The sequence below is a fragment of the Dermacentor silvarum genome, chromosome 1 (genome assembly GCF_013339745.2).
Source record: "Dermacentor silvarum isolate Dsil-2018 chromosome 1, BIME_Dsil_1.4, whole genome shotgun sequence".
Lineage (NCBI taxonomy): Eukaryota > Metazoa > Arthropoda > Arachnida > Ixodida > Ixodidae > Dermacentor > Dermacentor silvarum.
The window spans coordinates 223,864,556-223,888,256 of NC_051154.1; the positions used below are offsets into that span (position 1 = coordinate 223,864,556).

At 49.3% G+C, this 23,701-nt stretch overlaps 1 protein-coding gene across 1 annotated transcript in view; it reads right to left on the minus strand.

The window, feature by feature from the left end:
• LOC119436821 (neural proliferation differentiation and control protein 1) overlaps positions 1-23,701 on the minus strand; it is a 62,274-nt gene that overhangs the window by 16,722 nt on the left and 21,851 nt on the right. Inside the window, exons 5-6 of the mRNA XM_037703815.2 lie at positions 6,809-6,973; positions 1,330-1,432 (exon numbers count right to left, since the gene is read on the minus strand). Coding sequence (XP_037559743.1) covers positions 1,330-1,432; positions 6,809-6,973 — 268 coding nt within the window. The remainder of the gene's footprint in view (positions 1-1,329; positions 1,433-6,808; positions 6,974-23,701) is intronic.

Genomic DNA, 23,701 nt, shown 5'->3' on the forward strand with positions numbered 1-23,701 from the left:
CCACTCATCTCCACATCGCCATCCTCGCACGCCTCTCGCTTGGCGCCCTTCCACCCCTCCGAACACGAATGGGCTGCGCCCATAGCTCTCTGCCACGCCACCCTCCGAAACACGAATGGACGTTGCCAGCTATGCTGATAGCGCTGGGCGCAGCTCCTAGATTGTTCGCTGGCCAATGCTGGCCCCTCATTCTACGCAGTTCTATAGACGGATTAGGCCGCTCGTTCTCATCTTTGTTGGATGCGTCGAAATCGTTCCAGGCTACGTGGGTTTCTCAGCCTCGTTTGACTCGCCGCTGAAACGGAAGATGGCTGATCCACCCACTGGTCTTTGGCAGCGCACAACGTTGCCGATGAAAAAAAAAGCAGACTGAGACAGATTTGGAAACGAAGTACTTCTAACCGATGAGGCGATCGTCACGAACGTGCTTGCATTGGATAGCGAAACGACAGTGACGATCGGCAGTGATGACACAGTGGGGCAGGCTGCCTCAAGCTTGTATTCACAGGAGGACTTGCAGGTGATTCAGTCCTTCCAGGGCTTCGTATCGCGAGGGACCTCCGCGAGAGAAGGATGTCGGATAGCTTCGCATAAAGCAAGCAAAGCTAACGGGCATGGGGTTTTCTCGTGCAAGTCAGTGAGAAGTACATGGCGAGATGCTTTTGGCGATCTCGACCCAGCGTTCCTGGCAACCTTCACATACTTTTTAAAAGGCCCCTTTTGCGGTCCCCAAAGCGATGCCTTGGCGGAGCTCTCATGTCACTTGCTGCCCATGACCCTGCTTTGCAGTTGTTAAAGCAGTGCCATTCTTTCACGCCGACGACGGCGGCTTGGTATATGCGATCCGAGTGCAGGAAGCAGAGTCAAACAGTTAAACGAGTCAACACAATCAGCAGCTGGATGGAGGAAGCTGGCGAGGAGGGGCACTAACCTCCCCGCCACAATAGTTCTCTCACAATAGCTATTACATCCCTCTATTTAGTTTTCTTTTTTCTTTTTATGCAAACCCGTTATAAGAATGATCAGTTATAACAATGGAATTTTGGTTCCACTTGAATATTGTTATAAGTGGGTTCAACTGTATAACAAAGCAATGGATATAACTAAGTAATTTCGGCTTCCCCTTCAACTTCGTTATAAAGAGGTTCGAGTGTATCATTACTGTAAATGTACTTTCGATGCAAATATAGTGAAATTCACACAACTTATTTTTATCTTCGAAATACCTTTGAAACAGCATGTGAATGCCTACAAGTTAACTACTGCAGTGGTGTTTTCATGGATGTTTCCAAACTACAAAAAACTGCCTAGTACAAAAACAGCACCCACCGAGGCCATGCCAGGACACTCGTAGACTGTGTAATCACCTTCCTCATTTTCTTCCTCCTCAGTATCCACATCAGATGCTGAGGTGTGTCGATTAGTATGGTTCCTGAAACACCACAAAACGAGAATAATGAGCATAAGCACTTTATTGGCAACACTTAGTCAAGGACACCATCATTCTTTGCCCGATCAACACTTTCGTGACCGCACCTATTCCCATTGATAGCATGTTATCGATGGGTGCAAATTAGAATTTTGGTGCTCTCCGAGCACTTCTGGACAGCTTACGCCATCTAATAGGTCAAAGAGAACCAATTTTATCAGTTTCACTTTTGTGTTTCTCTTTTCCACAACGTGTGCATTTCTAAAGCACCTTCGTAGTCGGGGAGACAAGCGCTCGTAGTTTCGAAGATGGTGTCAACGTCGCACGCCGCTGCTCCACAGAAGCGGTGAATTTCGATGCATCTGGGCTCAAATTTCGGGATTATGGTAGCATCACAGACTTGGAAAATGGCTTCCATTCGTCAGACTTCAATACGGACGGCGAAAGTGCGTCAAACCGCCCCGGAACATCAACAGGCATCACCGGTGATTTTCGCTTTCTTATTGGACAGTTTCATCACTGCCGCGCATTGATTCAAGTATATCCGGCGTGTTCTAAAGGTCACAGTTCTTATCTGCAGGGTGTCAACGTCGTTCGGGCGGTACCGAACGACGTTTTGTGCACAAAGACGGCCAGGAATGGACCTTGGCATCGCTCTCCGGAGTGCCGTGCAGTGGTTTGTAAGCACGCGGTGGTTCACTAGGGCTGATGTTTTGCTATGTAGCTAAAGCAGTTTTGTACCTACAGAGCTTATATTTGCAGGATTATTGCATATGGCCCTTGTGTTCAAAATGTATATTTCTAATATTTTTTTACATTTATATTGTGTGAAGCAGCATTGATGTTGTCTAACGTCATCGATTTTCTTAACAATTTTTAAAAATAATTTTTCTAATTTTTAATAATTATGTTGTTTGAAATTAATACCATTGGAAAGATAATTTCTTGTGCTATAATATGATACTATACACTTTAACATCAAGCATTTTATGTGGCAAGAAAAAATATATTTCCTACATCCCCCGAAAACTACCGATTTTCCCGCAGTCACGAAAGTGTTAAGAAGGCATAGGTAGCGCAAGAATGAATGTGATGAGTACCACAGAGCAACTATGGTGGCAAAGGGCCCTCAGAAGAAAACAAGCACACCGCGAGTAATCAGGAATTTCCTAAAGTCACAAGAATTATTAGCTTTCATCAGGGCTGAGAATTTAACACATTGCTGTACACAACAAATACACTCATCTTATTCCATGCAAACTAACATTTATTATGGGTGTGCAAGTATTCAAAACATTCGATTAGCAAATTGAACATTGACCCATTCGATTTGGTTGTCAAATCGAATAGCCACTATTCGAAAATCATAATACAGTCAAACCTCGATATAACAAACCTCGATTTAACGAAATTTGCAATGTAACGAACTATTTTTATTTCCCCCTCTTAGTTCTATTGAATAAACGAAACCTCGATAGAATGAAATTCTCGATATAATGAAGCTTTTCACTGCAAGTACAACTTCGTTATATCGAGGTTTGACTGTACAGCAAAATCTCGGTGATACGATCACGACTGGTATGAATTTTTCACGAGCCCTGGCCCAAATCGATTAGCTTACAGCATACTAAAGTTGAGATGTTGCAAACAGCTTTTTGGGCCATAGCGGATAATACGAACAACCGAGCCTCTTCATGATCTCCAGCAGAACCGGCGAGAAGGCGCAGGCAGAGCGGCCGCGCCGGTCACATTCCTGTTACCAAGCAACCTACGACACTTGGCCTTGACCTCGCCCCCATGACCCCCCAACCCCCTCCTGAAAAAAGAAAACAAACCTTCTGCTGTTTTTTTTTTTTAAAGCTTTCTTGCTTCCTTTATGTTTTACTTATTTACATTTCCATGCAATCCTTGGCTTTCTTCCTTTAGCAGTATCGTGCCACTTGTCAGTCGTTTTGTAACTTATCAGAAGCCGGCAATAACACACGACCTATTCTTGCCGCGTCAGCAAGATCGACAGCATTCACTTCAATGAAACTGTCCGAGAAGAAAGCGAAAATCATCGGCGGATGCCTGTTGACGTTCCAGGGCGGTTTGACGCCTTATCTCTGTATTCAAAGCCTTCCCTCGTCTTCAGCGCTCAATGAGTAATCGAAACTTTGCTACTTTTGCCTCAGTCAGGGTGCACAATACGAAGCAGCTTCACAGCCATTAAAAAAAGTAAGCAAATTCCATTATCTTGTGCAAACCATGTCTTTATCACCATCAGGCAGCAGCTAGGATCCAGCAACGAAATAAACTCAGGATAACCAGGCAAATCTTGAAATGGCAGCCTCAGAACATGTGAAGTGCGCAGCTCACTGCTGCCAAAATGTGCAAGAAACAAGCTCGCCAGTTATTCAAATTCAAAAAGGGAGAGAGAGAGTTATATGCAATGATTTGCTGCGCTGCACCTGTGGCGAAGAGGGGGAGACGGGAGGAGGAGAGCGCACACCTGCGTAGGAGAGGAGAATGAGGGAGAGTTGCGCATGCGCAGTCTGCATGCGGACGCCGCAGAACGGACACTGCCCCGAGCATAAGATGCTCTCGCATCTAAAAGGCTGAAATGCAGTTATCTACTTTTGTAGGGCCCCGTTTTAACCCTTTCAGGGTCAATACCGTACATATACGGCCTCCGCGAACACCCTCAAAATGGTCAATGGAGTACATGTACGGTACCGCTTGTACATTTAAAAAGCGTGCCTCTTTCGATCAGTTTTGTTCGCTTGGTATGTGCTGCCACTCGACGGAAACACGAGGAATTTTTTACTTGCGCCAATGCCTCTTGCGCCAATGCCCTTTTTTTTTTTTTTATGGCAACGGCGCGTCAGCTATCGCTTGCACATCCGGCGCGCGCGTGCGGCCCGGGAGGCAAGTTACGGCTTTCTCCTGTGGCGAATCTCGCTTGTTGCACGCGCTAAACTGATGGCAACCTGGTTTCAAATCTCTCAAAGGGTGACCGCTTGTTACTCGATCGTTTATCGCCCACCGCGGCACGATTACACCTGTTCCCTGGCAGGCACGTATACAGTCGACGTCCGATTTCCCGGACCCTCAAGGGACCGCGAAAACGTCCGGAAAATCGGGCAGTCCGGAAAAACGAATGCACGTGAAAACGCACCTTTTTGGTAGGTATTTTTCGCTGACGGAGAGGGTGCACGGCCGGAGTACAAAATTCCCATTGCTATTCAGCCAATGCATCGTTTAGGTGGCTCTGATCCGAAGCGCGAAAACCTCCGCCTTCTGCTTCAGGATGTCGCCTGACACCGGGATTTTCTTAGCGATCATGGCACTGAGCCACACGAGGAGCGCTTCCTCGAGCTGCGGGTAAACACCCTGACTCGCATTCTTCTTTCCAGCCCCGGTTGATTTGGCAGCCACTTCCAAGATCTTCGCCTTGTTTTTGATGAAGTCCGAAACAGTTTGCTTCGAAATTCCGTACTCCCTCCCCACCTCTGCCTGCAACCGACCGCTTTGGACTTGTTCAATGATGGCGGCTTTCTTCTCCATCGCGAGCCTACGAGGGGGCTTTGTGCGCTTCGAAGGCGCGGACGAAGACAAAAAGGAGCAGTCGGTGCCATCGCTGTAAACGGCGAATCCGCTCGACAAAAAGCGCAGCACGAAACAGCTAGGAACTCGGTGGATGCTGAAGGTCGGGAAACGTGATCACTGAAGATAGCGCGCAGCAGCAAACGATCAACCGCAGACACGACCGCAGAGCTAGCAGAGCTGACAAAACAACACGTGAACGAACACAGTGAGGTTTGGCTTGGCTAAGCTACGGCTGGCAACGGATTGACACGTGCGGTTTCGAGGTTACGGCAGCCGCGGCGCGGTGCGGCGGTGCTGCTGGCCACACCTGCGATGCGAGTATGGTGGGTTCGAGGATATGAAAACAACCAAAATGGCGGTGTCGGTGGTGACTTTGGGTCGGCGGTTAACAGTAAAAAGTCCGGGAAATCGGATGGCGAAGGCTATAAGCGTCCGGAATTTCGGACTTTTTAATACATTGACTCTATGGGGAACTTGACGGTGCCACAGATGAGTCCGGGAAATCAGGCATGTCCAGAATTTCGGGCGTCCGGGAAATCGGACATCGACTGTATACACAAAGCATATATACACAAAGCGTATATACACAAACGATGCTGCCGTTTCCTCATTTCCTTTTTTGGAGACCACAAAAGCTCTATCGCACCCGCACCTTGTTGGCGATAAGACGAAGGCTTCTCACTTGTTTCGTATCCCGGACGTGCATACAGCCATTTTTTAGTGCGTTTATCTTCTTATTCATGAATAAACATTGTGTATTTTACAACACAAACAATTTTTTCCCCACTTTACTGTCACTTTAAAAAAATTGACCATATTTTTTCGAAATAGGTTCTTTCGAAGAATTTTAATTAGCAATAAAAAATTTGTAGATTTTAGGCAAACTTGTTTTTTGCACCTGGTTTCGAAATGGCTCCACCAAATGGTTCCACTGAAATGGTTCCACCATTTCGTGAAATTCAAATGGCCCTCATGTGGCCAAAATTTTTTTTTACCACTCAAAATGTTTTGGGAAAATACTGTGCAAGTAATGCTTATATACGTGTAATTTTTTGTATTTTTTTTTAAGAAATTATTTTTCTCGAGCGCCACGGTAGGGACAGTTGGCGTGGAATGACCCAGTACTGATAATATAGACAGACGAAACCAAGTGAGAAGAATCATCTGCTGAATCAGAAGTATGTTGTCTGCAGATTCATTGTAATGGGCATGGACCGTAGGTACTCTCTCACTTGTAGATCTCGCCCCCTCGCCCATAGAACCACAGGTCGTCTGCTACAGTGTGTGTTTTGTTTGATCTTGTTGTACTGATCTTGTTGTACACAATTGTGTCCACAGCGCCTTAAAGGGTTAGAAATAGGCACTTTATGAGCACATAAATAGTACTTGCTGCATTATGTCAACCAAACCAACGTATAAAACTTACTTTCAGCCACTCTTGCCTTCGCTGTGAGGGAATCAGTTTGCCGTATGCAAGTAGGGACAGATGTTGCTGTAGCTAAATGGTAGAGCCTCACATGCATGCGCGATCTGAAGCACTACTTGCAAACCAGTTTTCAGGTTATTCCAGGAATGCATTAGGTTTCGAAAGTTTTAGAATATATATATATATATATATATATTTTTTTTACAGAGTCAAGGGTATCAATTTTCCAAGGTGAGCAAACCCCAATGTTAATTCACGGGAAGGATTATTTGACTGTGAAAATTGGGTAGTGCAGAAGAAGGGCATGTGAAATTCACAGACAGATCATTTTAGCCATTAATTTCTGAAAAAAGAGAAAGGCTCACTTCTCTACGGCAATCATTTGCTGCTTCTGGTGCTGGAAATGGTACATCTGGGCACTTTGGGCCAGCTTGCGATCAGCCGTTGGAGAAGCCCCTTCTTTGTTCGGCCCTGTCACCCCATACGCCGGATAGTCCACATCAGCAGCTGCACGTGCATTCTTCTGGACCCTGTAAATAGTGCGTAGGATGTCAACCCTCTTGCGGCTGGTTGTTGCCATATCTTCTTTAAACAAGGCAGCCCACAGAAAACAATACAAAAAAGAGACCACAAATTAGACAAAGTAGATGAAATAACTGTTGCACTCAACATTTCATCTACCGTATTTCCTCCTATAAGGCCCACCCTTGTGTAAGGCCCATACTCCCCTCCCCATCCCCATCCCTTTGCAGTGCGAATTTTTTTAGAAGTTTCGCTAAGCGTTATGCGCATACCCGCATGCTGGTTAACTTCCGCAAGTCACTACTATATGGCACTAGTGTCCTCCTGATGATGGCATTGATGGCCTATCATCCCGCACTTGGCACCAAACCTACCAAATCGCAACTTTTGTCGCCAAATCCGACAAAGTGGCGGCACTGGTTAGGTCTAGCCAGACAATGTGGCGGGCAGCGAGTTGTTACGGGAAGTTCAACCGTCTGTACCAGTGAACTACATCAGAGATCAGGGGTGAGAGCAGGTGCAAGGGCTGGACTGACGGCGACATGCGTGAATCGGAGTTTGGGTCCATGGGCAATTAGCCAGCAACTACTGCGAATGCCTACCAAGTTTATGTGCACGCTTACTGGACGGAAAGGCATCAGCTTGCGTGTGAGCATAAAACCAATAAAGCTCTACTGATTTTGTGCAGCACAGCCTAAACTGACAGGGTCACGGAGCCAAGGTCACAAGAGCGGAAATTGCACTTCACAGCTACCTGCAACTCGCATCGTACTATGCAATGCATGGGTGAATGCAAAACACACCACACAACATTGGGCATCACGAAATTTCAAGTAAACTGAGAAAAAAACCTGTAAATGAATGTTCTGGTACGCTGGTGCTCTATGAAACAACAAAACCGATTTTACAGTCAGAATTGATTTATTTTCAGACGGCCCGATTATTCAGCATGTCCGAAAAATCCGTCAGCAACTGTAAATGTGTTTACAGTCGGCCGCCAGTGGTTGCGTTACTTTGCAAAGCAGTCTCAGTGCAGTTTGAGGCTTTGGTGAGTAGCTATAACCCTGCCTCATGTAATGCTTGCACCTACTAATTATATATATATATATATATATATATATATATATATATATATATATATAAACAGTACGGCCCTTGGACTAGTAAATACGATATACAAACCAACACCCTATTACTGCGATAGCTATTATATGGACACTCCAAAGCGGATTTCTGCCGTCGGCGTCATCGGCGCCGTTGCCTTTGCCGTGAGGTTCCGTATGACGTCAACTGCGATGAAATCGTCGCCGCACTCCGGACGCTGTATGTGCAAGTGAATGGGCACGAGGGACACGCGCTTTCACGGGGAGCGAACGCACGTCGGAGAGCAAACGCGCGTTACTGCGCCGTGCTCCCTAAAGGGCTGCGTCTCTTTCCTCCGTTACAATCACTATATATAGAGAGCGAACGCGACTTCTTCCGTGGCGCGAAATGCCGTGGGGGGACGGGAGGTAGGGGAGGCGACGTTTAGCTGCGGCACCAAATGCGTATTTATATAAAAATGTTGCGAGGCGAGAAGGTAGGTAAGATTTCCGATGCTGCTAGATGAGTGTCCCATTGTGATTTCGTCGAAAACCTCCGAGCCGCCCCCAGACGTACCGGCCAGAGTCACCAACGCCACACGCGCGTTCGGTGTGAACACAGATAAAACGCCGACGGCGTCGACAACAGTTCTGCGCGTTGCTGGTGCTGCTGCATGTTCAAGTTTATACAGCTGATAAAACTACTATCCTTACTCTGTATAGCTCTCTACTAATTTGCTATCGCAATTGACGCTTCGCCTTTAGGGTGAAACTGCGACAATTTTTTGTAATACCAATGCAGTTCACAATTAGAAACTAAACATTCTTGTCTATTCAATGTAAACTTTATCCCCATTTGTGCCACCCTTCGAAAAATGACAGTTGAGTACAAAGCGTGTTTAGCGTTTGCAGGGCATCTTATGCCAGCAGAGCACACTCTTCTTTGTCATATCTGTCATCCTTCCATCCCTTCTCCCCCTTCCCCACACTTCTGACAGCTGTTCAGGTGTAAGCCGTGCACTAGACAGTTATGGTGCAGTCATCGAGCATTCCGTTTCTCTTTGAATATGTCCCTCTCTTGAAAGAGAAGAGTTGCATACTGTATTCGCACGAATCTAACGTGCACCTTTTTAAAGAAAATGGGTCGAAAAATTGCTTGCACGTTATAATCGAATACGAAACCAAATCGTGTTCGCGGCATTGGCAACACCTTACCGTTAGAGCCATCAGACGTAGCATGATCACCATCACAACAGGGACAGAGCCCGTTTTCGTGAGGTTTGCTGTGGGGTCAATTTGTGCTCGACTACAATCTGCAATGTCATTCCCTGTCAATAACTTTCAGATACAGTTAAACCTGGATATAACGAAATTGACAAATTCCCGAAAAACTTCGTTATAAAGAGGATTTCGTTACATGCAGGTTCAGCATGAAAATTCGAAAAAGAAATGCTTACCGTATGTACTATCACTCAAGATTTACTCCCAATACACTAAAGTTGCTATGAACAAAAAAGTCCCCGTTTCGCCCGAAAGGCGAAGCATCAACAGTGATGCTACTGTGGACTTATGATTTGGAGCAATTTTTGGAGCATCAGAAATTTCATTTTGGAGCAGTTTGGAGCAGGCAATTTGGCATTTTGGAGCAGCTTGGAGCAGCTGATTTTTCACATCCTGAAGTATTTCGAAAAAGCGAGTTGCAATTTACATTCAATTACCTGAATAATTCTTATGTTCTCACGAGAAGCTTTGTAAACATTTCCATCTATTGCAGATCTCGTGGAGAAAAAAATGCACTTGTGTGCATGCGACACACACAGACACAAATTGATATCATTTCGTATATTGCTAGTTTTCCCAGATTCATCGGTAATATCCAGAAACAGAAATGATGGACACATTGGCGGCACGCAGTTATTATAACCACGTCATGCTGCGCTTCAAACAAGCTACTAGCTGCGTTGCCGGAGTAGATAACGTCCGCCGATGAATCGCCAATCAACCTTGAAGCCGCGAGCCTCGGCAGAAACCGCACTTTGCCGTCGAGCCGCCGTGCGTGGCACTGCTAAAGTCACTGGAACCTGGAACTTTGAAAGTAGCGCAACCGCCGGAGTGAGCGCAGGCAACACTGCGCGGAGAAGACGAGCAGCTCTTCCTCAGGTTTTCTAGGTTTCTAGGCTTGCTACAGTGAAGAACAGCACGATGGCTGCCGCAGTGGGCCCTGTGAAATCCACAAACAAAACCGCATTTCGTTTAGCTAGCTACGATGTAAATTACAGGTACAGTAGCCGACGGATTTTTCGGACTCCAAAAATTCGGACTTGTTGGATATTCCGGACTTCATAGATGTACCGGCAGGATTCCCATAGCGCTAATGCATTTTCGCGAGCGATTTTTCAGACGAATCTAGGAGCCAATGTTCGATTTTCCAGACTAAATCGCTCGCTCCGAGCCACGCTACCCGATCTTGAAGGCTGCCATGTTGGATTTTCCGCTGGCTTGGCTTCCAGTGCCCTCCTGTATAGCCTTCGATAAGTAGACGCACGCTATCCCCTCGTCTCCGAGGCCATGCCCGCTCTTCCTTGGCCGACAAAACATTCTAAAAAGCTGCACTTGCTTTTTTTTTTTTCGGTCCGTACGCTGTGTGCGGGTGAAAGCTTGCGAGGGTCAGCCAGCAACCGCAATTTATTCTCACGTACGCGAGAGAGGAAGGCGGCCGGAGGCGCGCGCGGACTTCGTTTGCTCGCGGGGCACGGGGAGAAGGCGGCGGAGACGGTGGGGAGTTGCATTCTGCTCTTGCGGCTGCCGACGGAGCTGCCTCGCAGGCACCGTATCTTGAAAGCGATCTGCTATGTGGCCGAAGTGTGCACCCGCGATCTGCGATGGGTACAAAGGGTGTGCGCCGAGTGCCACTAGCTTCGTATGCGCCGTTCTTTTTTTCGTTTTTTTTTTTCGACGTTCGCATTGAAGCGAGAGAATAGACAGCGCGAAGGTCAATATGCCCGCGGTCATCGAGCGAGATGTGTTCATGTAACCTGCGCCCGCGTGACACCGTGCTTATTTAGTTAGTAAGCACATATTTACAACTTTATACGGCCGATAAAACTAACATCCTTACTTCGTATCGCTGTCTATTAATTTGCTATCGCAATCGATGCTCCGCCTTTTGGGCGAATGTGCGACATTTTTCTTAAGCCGCTCTAAAGCCTCATAATTTTTTTCTCTGGGGGGGGGGGGGGGGGGGCGAGTTTTTCGGACTGCTCGATTTTTCAGTCCCCGCGAAGTCCGGAAAATCGGTCGGCTACTGCACTCGGAAAGTGAAGCATTCAACTGTGCGCCACCCGTTCTAAATGCAAAGCGATCCCGATGCTCGTGTGTCACACAAGATTTTTTTTTTCGGATGGCTATAGGTTGTGGGGGTCTTCCCCAACCCGTAGCGCGTGTAATCGCAGCTACGTAGGGTTCGGGCGAATAAGGCAACAAGCGAGTCAACTCAACAACGTTTATTGCTGTTGGCAATAAAACACTCTTGCAGAGGGAAGTCCGCTCTGTATAATGAGTAATAAAATAGGCTTGCCTCGTCGCGTGTAGTAGTCACGCAAACGAGGTCACTCACGGGTTTCAGCGGGTAAATCCGTATCGGCAGGTAGGTCAAGCGAGGTCAGAGAGAGCGGGGGTCTCACGGTCGCGCTCTTTTATATCTTTTTACCTTTCCGCGAGGGGAGTGTCCTCCTCGCCCGCCAGATACTAAAGAGGAAATGGAGGGTAGAGGGTACGCATCCTTCTTCGTAACCTCATTCAGCCTGCGGTAGTCTACACAAAGGCGATAAGTATCGTCCTTCTTCGGGACTAGAACTACCAGGGAAGCCCCATGGGCTGTTCGACCTTTCGACAACGCCTGTGTCGATGAGTTCGTCTAAGGCGCTGTCAAGTGCTTTCCGTTTAGTCAAGCTTATCGGCCGAGGTATACATTTCCACGGCGCAGCGTCACCCGTGTCTATCCTGTGCCTGACTAGCGTAGTGCGGCCCGGACGGTCCGTGAAAATCGCGTCGTATTCGTACAACAGCGATGACAGTCGTGCCCTTTCTCTCTCCGGCAGGCTGTTGACCTCTGATAAACGTGGGTGCACTGCCCCTTGCAACGCCGTGGCACAATGTTGTGCCACCGCACTGCTGCTTTCATCGCCTTTACCGATTACTGTTTGCTCGCTCGGCTGTGGCTGGGTGTGGCCCGCTCGCGCCGCGCCCAGAGACTGGCGTGTCTCCGCTGGCACGGGCGCTTTTGCGAAACGCTTCAAAGCACCCGTTCCGTTCTCTCGGTAACCTCCGCTGGCGATGTCTATCAAAATACCCGACTTGGTGAGAAAGTCTCGACCTAAAATAACAGGCACTGACAGACCAGGAAGATGTACGAGGCGTTGTCGCCTGACGCGTCTCTCCCAACGAATAACTAGCCTAGCTGCACCGCTCGATTGTGCTGTGCCGGAAGCAAGGCGGAAAGTGGTGTCACTATCTCTTAAGCGGATATTGTTCTCGCGGAGATGATGCAACACCTCGTCACCAAATAAAGAAGCGCTTGCCCCAGTATCCAATAATGCGGCAAACTTCTTTCGGGCTATCGTTAGCTCGATGAACGGCGCCTGCGAGTCCGCGACATCTCCTACGCGACAAGCCAAAGGCGCAAGTAAATCGAAATCACCGGTTGTGTTCGAGATCGCCGCCCGGGACCCAAGGTGGATCACCGGCGGCCTCGCCCGTTTCCCGAACCACGTGCTCGACCTCGGCCCGGCGTACTTGTGCAGTCACGGGCGATGTGCCCCAGTCCGCCGCACTGGTAGCAACGGCCACCGAAGCCTCAGTGGCGTGGGCGCCCGCCGCTCCAATCCGGCGGGCCGTAGCTTCCACGCTCAGCGGTCGGCATGTGCCGCTCCTCCGTTCTCGCAAGTTGCTGCCGCGGCGCGTTATGCTGTGCTGTTTTCAGCGCATAGACGTACGGGTCCAAGGCGCGGTCTGATAATTCACAACCACGCTGGACCTGCTCGTCGGCGAACGATGCCGACGCGTCGACCCTAGGGGAATGTGAAGCGATCCCGCCGCCGTTCCACGCGCAGCGAGGCTCGAGTGACAGCGCGGCGGGTGGAGGCGGACGGTATGCTCGCGCCGCGAGGATGTCCCCTTGGATGCGCTTTGCTTCGGTGGCGAGCTCGTCTAAGTCTCGGAACCTACATCCCCTGAAGTAGGCCGCGAAAGTCGGGTGCGCTTGCCGTGTGACGCGCTCGACTTTATCGGCGTCGGTGGCGAGAGGGCTTGCGAGACGATAAAGTTCGTCCATCGCTCGAACATACTCCAGCAGGGACTCGTCCGGATGCTGGGTACGCAACTCCAACTCTCTCCTCAAACGCCACTCGTAGTTGGCCGGAAGAAATTCTTCGCGGAAGTTCGCGCGGAACTCTTCTACTGTGCGGGCTCTGTGTCCGGCCAGTCGGAACCAACGAGCCGCCTGTTCAGTCAGTGAAGCAGGGACCACGCGCGCGAGAAGTTCGGCGTCTGAAAGCCCTGTTGCTTGCTGATAATACTGCAGACGGTCGAGGTACTCGTTTGCACTAGTGCGATCGTGGTACCCACTATAGGTAGGCATGTCTACCTTAATTCGTGGTCGCTCACTCTGCGACGGGGCCCACATTGTGTTCTGCAGGGCGCCGGCTAAGCTCTGCATGACTTGCAGGGCATTCTGCAGCATTATTTCGCTTGACGGAATACTACCGCCCGAAGGTTCGGACGCATCCGCAGCTTGCGTCGAACTAGTTAGAGGCATAGGTGGCTCTGAGTCCGCGGGACGAAGCGGCGAGGTGTTAGGCGTGTTAGGCCTACTTTCAGGCCTAAACCCTGCAAACGTGGCGTTTCCGTGATCCCGACTGTTTCGCGTGAAACACTCAAAATCAAAGCTATCGGTTTGTTCGGAAGCTGCTGCCGCGTTAGCACTAGGCCTCTGATTATCTGCCGCGACATCCGACAACATGAACAAATCTGGAAAGTCAGACAAGCCTGTCGCCATTGTTTGCTGTAACTTCAGTAGTCCCAGCTCCAAAAAAACAGAAAAAAAAAAAAAAAAACTCGCGGTGTTGCCGAATTCGAACCACGTTGGTAGCGCCAAATGTGGGGTCTCACATGTGCTCTTGGGACAAAGGAACGACAACGCAGTAGTGCAGACAATCAAAAGGCCATTTATTGCACCTTTCATACACTAATACATACTAGCCGAATTACAACCAATAGAACATTCACACGGGCGCGCGACAAATCAAGGAAGTCAGACTCACCGCGACCCGATAGCGAGCGAATACGTTCGCCCCATGCTATGACACCATCGCCTAGTCGTTCACGTGTACAGTCACGCGAACGGTGGCGCGCTCGAACGATCCGTGTTCGTCCATACCGGTGTCCTGCTCTTAGCCTCGCGCGACGGTCGCGCTAAGCGGGCCGGCGCACGCGCGAAGCGTCCGTGCGTGTTCGTCGCCGATCCCAAGCCAAAGAGCGAGCGCCTCCGACCTTTTTCTCCCAAGTGACCTCGCCGTTCGGTGGCGTTAGCATCGCGACACCAGCGCCATCTTTCGCACTGCGCCGCAACCACCGCCGGGCTTAGCCACGCAGAGAAGCCGGACTACAGGAGACATGCGGGGAAAACAACATCAGGGGACGCGTGAGAGTCGCGCATCCCCACAAGGTATCAAGCGCTGCCACAAAATCGTTTATACGCGTGGATATTATCACTTTCTAACGTGGCTACTGATTTAACCGCGCACGAAATGTTTCATACAGATCTATTTCTACGAAAATAAACGGTCCCTGACTGCACTACAAGAAAAGGGATGCTAAAACAGAATTAACCAGGTCATGTTCGTGTTGTTTTAAACAACACACGAGAAACTCTATATTTTAATTTTCAACATTGACAGGTCAATCAATCTTCTCACTACACTTTGTTATTTTTGACACAGCCGCCCGTATTCCGTCGCTCTTCGAGCCACATTTTGCTCGGTTCTGCATATTTCTGAGCATCTCCTCGCTTTGTTTACTCAAGGCAAACCGCAGTCTTCAAAGCAAATGCGCGAAGAAGCTTTCCCATCACATTATGGCATTTAGGGAGTTCGATGAAATACCGCAAGGAGCTTCTCAGCTTTGCAATATCAACAAGTTCACCAAGTGGAAGTGAACTTGTCGCTCTTTATCCGGTGCAGCCATATATAGCACGGCGCTTGCTGTCGCTCTTTCCGCTTAACTGGTATCGCGAAAAGCGCTTTCCCGGACTCCCGGCGGTTGCTGCACCCGAACGTGCAGCACCCGGGCATTTCCTTTCGTTTTGTTTTAAGTCTACGAAAGTTACATATACACTAAATTATACAAAATGCAAAATCTGACCTCGTTGATGACTCGTCGTACGCGCGGCGTGTGCGAGCGATGTCTGTCTGCTTATCTCCTCCGGCGCGGCTTAGATCCGCCATCTATAGTGGAAAGTCATCACCTGACGGCAACTGACCAATCGGCGGCGCGGCAGCTAATTAGAGAAAAGGGCTGCGGTACTTTCCAGGTTCCAGTGACCTTAATTGGGACGTACGCGCTAGAGCTTTCTCGTCTCCTGTTTGCAGCTAAGGTTGCAACTAAGGCTCGCCCTATCGTCACGTTGAACGTTTTAATTCCCCGGTGGTGCAATTGGCGATAGACGTCATCAAATCCGAGACTGTTTGGCGCAGTTAGGCGCAATTTTCGTCGATTGTATCAGGATGGCGCAGTAAATTCCAATTGGCGCACTTTGGCGCAGTTGGCGCAGGAGTGGAATCACTGCATCAATTAATATACGAAGTAAGCATAGTACAGTCAAACCTCATTAATAGGTACCCGTTTAATGCGTAATTGAGGTTTAAACGTGGTCGCGAAGATTCCCCCACCCAGCTCCCATTGAACCCTATGTATTGGCTCACCACTTAAGCCGTAGTCGCTCATTGCCCACCAAACGGATAGTACGTACTATTTTTCTTGTTCTACACGCACAGGCCCAAAATCAGCAAAATCTCATGTGTGCAAATGTTCGATTCTCGAGTTGTGACGCCCGGACGACAGTCGCCAGCGATAGTGAACTTACAACATGGCCACCATGACGTATTTCCTGCTCGTACAGCTGTTGCCGATTGGCGCGCACAAAAGCATGGCCTTCGAGATAAGTTCCCAGTAACGCGGAGAAGCTGCCGGTAGGGCGTGCAAATTCGCTGTCGCCGTCGAAGTAGTAACCGCACAGAAGCACATTTTATTGCGACGCGCATTTGTGCGGTCACCGTGGACGTCGCTTTGAGGTTCCTTGTAAAGTCCAAACACAGTAACATCGTTGCCGCGCGCCGTATGCTGCGTGTGCGAGTGAAAGCTTGCAGGGGTCAGCTGACTCAATCTCGCGCGTGCGAGGGAGAAAGGAGGGGGGGGGGCAGAAATGCGCTTCGTCGGTAGGTACAGCGGGGGAGGCAAGAAAGGGAGGCGTTCGGCGGCGGCCGCTGTATCTTGACAGCGATCTGCGATGTGGAAAAAGTGTGCACCCGCACGGGCTTCAAAGCGAACTGCAGACAAGGTCAATATCTTGCGTTCCTTTGTCGAAGCACTCATCCTTGGAATGTCACACCAGGTACTGGATGAGTGGACACGTGTCGTTTCGCACAAGCGCAAGGCGTCGGAAACGAAGAGCGAGCGGTAGCGTCCTATAGTGTCACCTAGTCTCAGGTTAGTGAAGTGAAGCGCAGAGACTTGCGCAGTAACCAAAGAGTGGCGCTGTCAGCGCGTAAAAAAAAAACATTTTTTTCCTTCAGCAACATCAATAGGAAAAGGAGAGTGCCGGCTTGGCAGGCTAGGCTAAATTGAGGGGCTTTAGGCTAGGCCAGCTGCAGCAAGCGGCGGGATCAGGTTTGAATGAAGGGAGGGAGAAACGTCACGCCCGCGGCGGCATGATCGCTGGGTCAAAGGATGCAGGCCCGCCTTGCGCACACACGCGCGCACGCACGCACACGTGCGCTCACTCTCGCCTCACAGTCGCCATGAATTCGAGCGCGCCAAGCGCGCCGCCGCCGCTTTGCATTCCGTTGAGGCGGAGAAGGTGCTTCCGGTTGCTGCTTGCGCAAAAATGACAAAAAATGGGGCGAAATCTCTAGGTTGTCGGCGGGGAAACTTCGTTAGTTTGAGGGGGTCTCCCACTGCCACTTCGTTACATAAAGGTCTCAAATACATGTGCTTCTATGGAGTAACGGCGGAGAATAAAAAAACTTCGTTATATCCAGGAATTCGTTATATGGAGGTTCCTTATAGGCAGGTTTAACTGTATATACTATCACTTTTACAAGGTTTTGTGCAACTCAACACCAAATGAGTCAGCGTATACGGCCATCACCGTTCTTGGTGCAGCTCACTATCTGTGCACGGTGCCAGCACAGTAGCAGAAACAACCTTGGATGCATACTTCATCATGTGCGATGCAGAGTCACGTAAAATCTTGTGAAGTGATAGTAGTAAAAGTGGTCACGCGAGAATACCGCCCCTGTGTACTTGGTATCTGTGGCCAATGAAGTGTAGGTGGTGTCGACAATGTGCCTGTTGGAATGCGCTGCTAGGCTGAGTTAAGCGAGTATAAGCAACACACGTCCCGAACAACAAATGAACTTTTATTCACTCCGAAGCTCACGAAGAAAAGTCACGTGGTTCCTTGTGCATGCGCTCTTGGCATTGCGCACGGAAGCGCCGTTTCGCGGCGCTACAATACTCCCCCCCTAGTGAATGGGTCAACAATGAGCTGCGGTTCATAAGTTCATTTGCAACGGAGGTCTTGTGCGCCGTCCACTCCGTGTGAACCTTTCGACGACTGGTTGGGCCGGTTCAGTCTGGTCTGCTGGTAGTCCTTGTGGCTGTGGAACTCGAGATGCACACACTTCACTGTTGCTGTCCACGTGCGCTGGTCGTGACGGCCACCTCGGTCAATTGTGATGTGCTTTTCTCCTCATTTCACCACCTTGAACGGCCCATCATACGGGGGCTGGAGTGGACGCTGTACGGCATCGTGCCTTACAAACACGTGAGAGCAGGAAGAGAGATCACTGTGGACATGGACAAGCCGTGGTGCTGGCAGACGCAGAGGGACAGCGCATAGCTTGCTCATAATTACCCGCAGTCGCAGGTCGTAATCGTTGTTGGCCTTAGCGTTTGCGTTTTTACTGTCAGTGACAAACTCTCCCGGAAGGCGAAGTGTTCTGCCGTATACAGAGTTCAGCCAAGCAGCAGCCAATGTCCGCTTTCAGAGACGTCCTAATTCCCAATAAAACCAGAGGTAGCGCCTCTACCCAACTGTGACTTGAAGTTGCCATCAGGCTAGTCTTCAGCTGGCGATGGAACCTTTCCACCATACCGTTGCTGATGGGATGGTAGGCCGTTGTTCTGATGCGCATGATTCCTAGGAGCCACGTGATGTTCCCGAATAGAGCAGACTCGAACTGCGTTCCGCGATCCATTGTCACTGAATCGCGCTACCAAGTGGTAGATGAAAGCGTGGGCCACAGTATCAGCAGTCATATCTGGGATGGGGACGGCCTCCGGCCACCGCGTGAAGCGGTCGACACAAGTTAGTAAGTAGTTTTGCCCTTGGCAATAGGGCAATGGTCCCACAAGGTGCAAATACACATGGTAAAATCGAGTGTCCGGCTCGGGGAAGGATCCTAAGGGGGTCACAGTATGGCGCTGCACTTTGGAGCACTGACATGATAGGCACTCTTATGTCCAACGTCGGACATCCCGGTTTATTCCAGGCCACACGAACCTAGCTGTGCACAGCCATTGAGTGGCTCAAATCCCCGGATGCGAGAGGCCGTGCAGCAATTCATAAATGTTGCGGCGAAGATCCGGGGGCACGAACGGTCTGGCCCTACCTGTGGACACGTCACAGCATCCAGATCCAGTCAGTCCATCCACCCATTGCAGCTTTAAGGCGCTGGTTGTGGACTTCAGTAGGTGTTTCAACTCCCTGTCGCTGCGTTGAGCCGTCGTTAGTGCGGTGAAGTCAACGCCGCTTGGTAGGCTGATGGCGTTCACTGGGCTGCGCGAAACAGCATCTGCCGCTGCATTGTTCTTCCCGCTGACATGGCGCATATCCGTCATGAATTCTGCGATGTACGACATTTGGCGGAGCTCTCGTGCCACGTGTGCAGCGTATAGCAGCGTATATGGCCAGGAGCTGCCTACCAAAGCTGCTGCACCGTTGTTCGGACAGACTCAATTTTCTGGAGAAGAAGGAAATCGGTCGCCACCTTCCGCTCGACTTCTGCTGCAATACGGCTCTGATAGCTGCATCGGAGGCGTCCGCCATTACGCATTGCGGAACACCGGGCTGCGGGTATACGAGCAGAGCGGCATTTGTGAGGGCCTCCTTAATATGCAGGAACGCTTCTACGGCTTGGTCGTTCCAATGAATGGCGCTTGCATTAGTTCCTGATGCTGCTAGTAGGCTGTGCAGCAGGTGAAGGATGTGGGCGCACTTCGGAATGAACCTACGGTAGAAGTTTACGAGTCCCAGGAACTCTGAGCTGGCGGATGGTTTTTGGCTGTGGAAACCATTGTACTGCTTCGACCTTGTCCTGATGTGGTTGCACTCCCGCACTTGAAATGCTGTGGCCCAAAAATGGTAGCGATGGTACCTCGAACACGCACTTGGCCGTATTGATAACGATGCCGTGCTCTGCCAGTCGCTGTAGCACGCAGCGCAGCCTCGTGCTGTTCAGGCATGCGGCTAGCAATCAGCAGGTCATCCAGGTAAACCTTGCAGAAGTCGAGGCCCTGGACAACGCCACCCATGAACCGTTGAAAAGTTTGGCCTGCATTCCGTAAGCCGAAAGGCATCCGTAGAAATTCGAACATTCTAAATGGCGTTGTTATTGCAGTCTTGGGAACATCCTCTGGTGCTACAGGTATCTGATATGCTCACACCAAATCTATTTTTAAGAAGGTATTAGCGCCATGCAGGCAGGAGGTGAGGTCGTGGACGTGTGGCACTGGGTAACGGTCCGGTACAGTCACACGGTTAAGTGCCCTATAATCCCCATAATGACGCCAATCGCCGCCTGTTGATTTGGGGACCATGTGAAGAGGCGACGCATATGGGCTCGACGAAGGGCGTACTGTGCCGAGTTCCATCATAAGCGAAAACACCTGTCGGGCTAACCGTAGCTTCTCGGGTGAAAGGCGCCATGGCCGCGCGTAGACCGGTGGTCCTGCGATTTCTATGTGATGCTGAACATCGTGTTTCACTTCAGCGAATGCCTGTTGCTGTTGTGTCAGCTCTGGGAACTCTTGTACTATGGTGGTGAAGCGCGATTCTCCAGACAGACGAAGTAATGTCAGGCTGAGAGGAGGACGCAAACGCGGCTTGCCTTGTACCACTACACGACCTACCGGATCCTGAAGCCGTTTGTTCCGAACATCACCTAACAGACCGAAGTATTGCAGAAAGTCAGCGCCCAATATGGCCAACTTGACATCAGCGGCTATGAACACCCATTTGAACACTCTGTTGAAACCGAAGTTCAGCGTGAACGAACGATGTCTGTATGTTCGTATCACCGTGTATTGACAGCTTCGAGTGGCGATCTACTAGGCTTCTGCTTTTCAGTTTGTGACGCGGGTATCACCCTCACCTCAGCGCCTGTGTCGACTAAGAAACGAGCCCCGTTGTTGCGGTCGGTAACAAAAAATACCAAGGGACGACTTGAAGGCAACGTAGAAGCACTGGTCGCCCTCACTGCTTGCCGCGGTCGTTTCCCGAGCGCGCGCAGGGTGGAACACAGTTATGCGCAGCATTTCCAAACCGCCAATGATACCAGCATAAATTCTCCCACTGAGGTTGTGATAGCGACACGTTTGGCTCGCTTAAATTTTGTGCTTTCCTGCTTGTACCAAAGCTGATAACGTCTCGGTGAGTCGAGAAATATCTTCAGCATTTGCTGAAGTTCATCCTGAGCCTGTTGTGCTGGCACGGAAGCCAGTGATGCGTGCGTGGTTATCGCCATGAGCCAATCAGCAAGCTCGGCGACCACAGGTAGGTCTTTCTGCTCTGACGCAGCAACAACCAAGCGGACACTTGACGGCAGCTTTTGCAAAAAGAGCTCTCGGAATAATGCTCCGTCTACAGTGTTTGTTGTTTCGCCGCACAATAGTTGCATGTGCCGTAACAGCTGACTGGGAGTACGGTCACCCAGGTCTGTGTCGCGAAGCAATTGCTGTAGTCTCTGCGATTCGGTGGGGCGTGACACGGCGGATGAGGGTTTCTTTTAGCGTTGCATATGCTTTTTCAGCAGGCGAGTCGAGTAAAAGATCCCGTATTTCACTGGCTATGGGCGGCGGGAGACTGCTTACAACGTAGTGGTATTTGGCAACGTCTGCTGTGATGCGTCGTGCTGCGAACTGCGCTTCTACTTGAATAAACCAAAGTGCGGGGTCCACAGTCCAAAAGGGGGGCAGCTTACCGTCAACTGAAGAGACTGTCGGCGTAGCGTCCGTCGTGGACATTAGAAGTCATAGTCATGGAGTCCATCGTCGACATCGAAGTCATAGTGACGTTGATGCTCAACCCTGGTGGCTGCACATCACGTCCGGGTCACCAATGTTGGAACGCGCTGTTAGGCTGAGTTAAGCGACTATAAGCAACACGCGTCCCAAACAACTGAACTTTTATTCACTCCGAAGCTCACGAAGAAAAGTCACGTGGTTCCTCGTGCATGCGCTCTTGGCATTGCGCACGGTAGCGCCATATGCCGCTTTGATTATGAAAGCTTATTTTTAAAAAATAGTTTACTTTTCATGAAGGTAAATTCCGCACGTCTCGTTAGGGGGTATGCTACATTAGGGAACGTAGGAGGTATGCTTACTTTTATAAATCGGGTGCATTTGACATACAGTTGCCACATTTATTTTCTTAGTTTAAACATACGAAGATTGGGTGCATGTTAGATTCGGGAGCGTGTTAAAAGCGTGTAAATATGTTATGTCAATGATTTTGATAACTTGAAATACAGTCGAACCTTGATATAACGAAGTTGTGCTTGCAGCGAAAAACCTTGTTAAATCACGAATTTCATATTGGAGGTACGTTTCAGCATTATAAACAACTTCACAAATTCCTACAGCATTCTTGGTGGATAGCATCTTCTTAATAAGCATTTATAAGCAAATTGCAAGAAAGTCGGGCCGTAAATGCACGGTTATGAGCACCAGCGTGTGCATTGCAGATCGTGCCGAGAGCAATGCATTGACGTGGCTCACAGCGTCCGAGGTTTGCGTGTGTTGCGTTGCCGTAAATCTTGAACGCCATGACTGACCGCCCTTAGTGCCCGCAGCCGGCGCCCACGAATGAAAAACAAGTTTAATAAGATATACCTACATAGATATATTTGTACTGAGGGAAAAAAAAAATTCCAGCAAATCACAGTTCGTAGTTTTGTCAGTGCCACGCACGCTCAGGCAAACATTAACAAATCTAACTCTACGAACCCGAACTTGCTGTTGTGGAAACTTGAAAATCTCGGAAACTTGAACTTACGCGACCGCCAACAGTAGACGCACGGGAACTTATTGTGCATCAAAGCACCTATTGTCCCAGCTCACACTTAGCACCTGCCGCAGAGATTACCTCCAAGACACGGCTCGTGGCCCTCGCATGGAGGAGAAAACAGATAAGTGCCCATTCACTTGTCAGCTCTCATGTTTCTCCAAGCGCTGCAAGCTGCCACATGCTCCACGACTTCTGCAAGTCGTTTACCAACACGACAAATGGTACAGCTGTGTTTCCTGCCTACTGTTTCCCTGCGCGCACGAAACACGCGGCGCAGGGCCAGTGTTTTTGACGGCGTTTTTTCCTCTCAAACATTTAATGCAGAAGGATGCTTAAAGTAACTTTTGCTTTGGCCAAGATTTTTATAGTTCTTTGCTAGATTTACTAGCAATACAGGCTCCAAGTAGATGCTTCACATGGCCGCTAACTTTGTTAAATCAAAATTGTGTGACGAAATGACTTCATTAAATCACGAAAAAAATACACGGTTTTCAATGCAACTAAGATTGGGAAACAAAAATAGTTCGTTACATTGTGAATTTGACTGTACGTCAAACATTTCTGTTGCTGATCATATGGGTCCCACATTTAACAAAAGGAAAACAATGCTGAATAATTTAACGTCATTACATAATTATGGCTTTCTTTTTTTTTTGACAGCCTATGGTCTGGCACATACTTTTAAAAGTTTATTAGGTGCAGGAATACCACTTTTGTGTGATACTGGCTGGCTACATTTTTGAGATTATGTGCTACCTTGTGTGGTGCATACAGTATCAAAACACGCCTCACTATTTCTTTGTTTTTTATACCAACAATTTCGCAACAAACAAACTCTGAAATGCATACTGATAATTAGTAAAGCTAACAAAATCTTATTCTATGTTAGAAAAATTCTTAAGTAGGCTTCACCACATATGAAGCTAACAGCTGACAAAATGTTGATACAACACATTATGACTCGCACATTGACCCCTTCACTTCTGCCCATTCAGCGCTCCGTCGTGCCTGGTGGGACCCGCAGCACATAT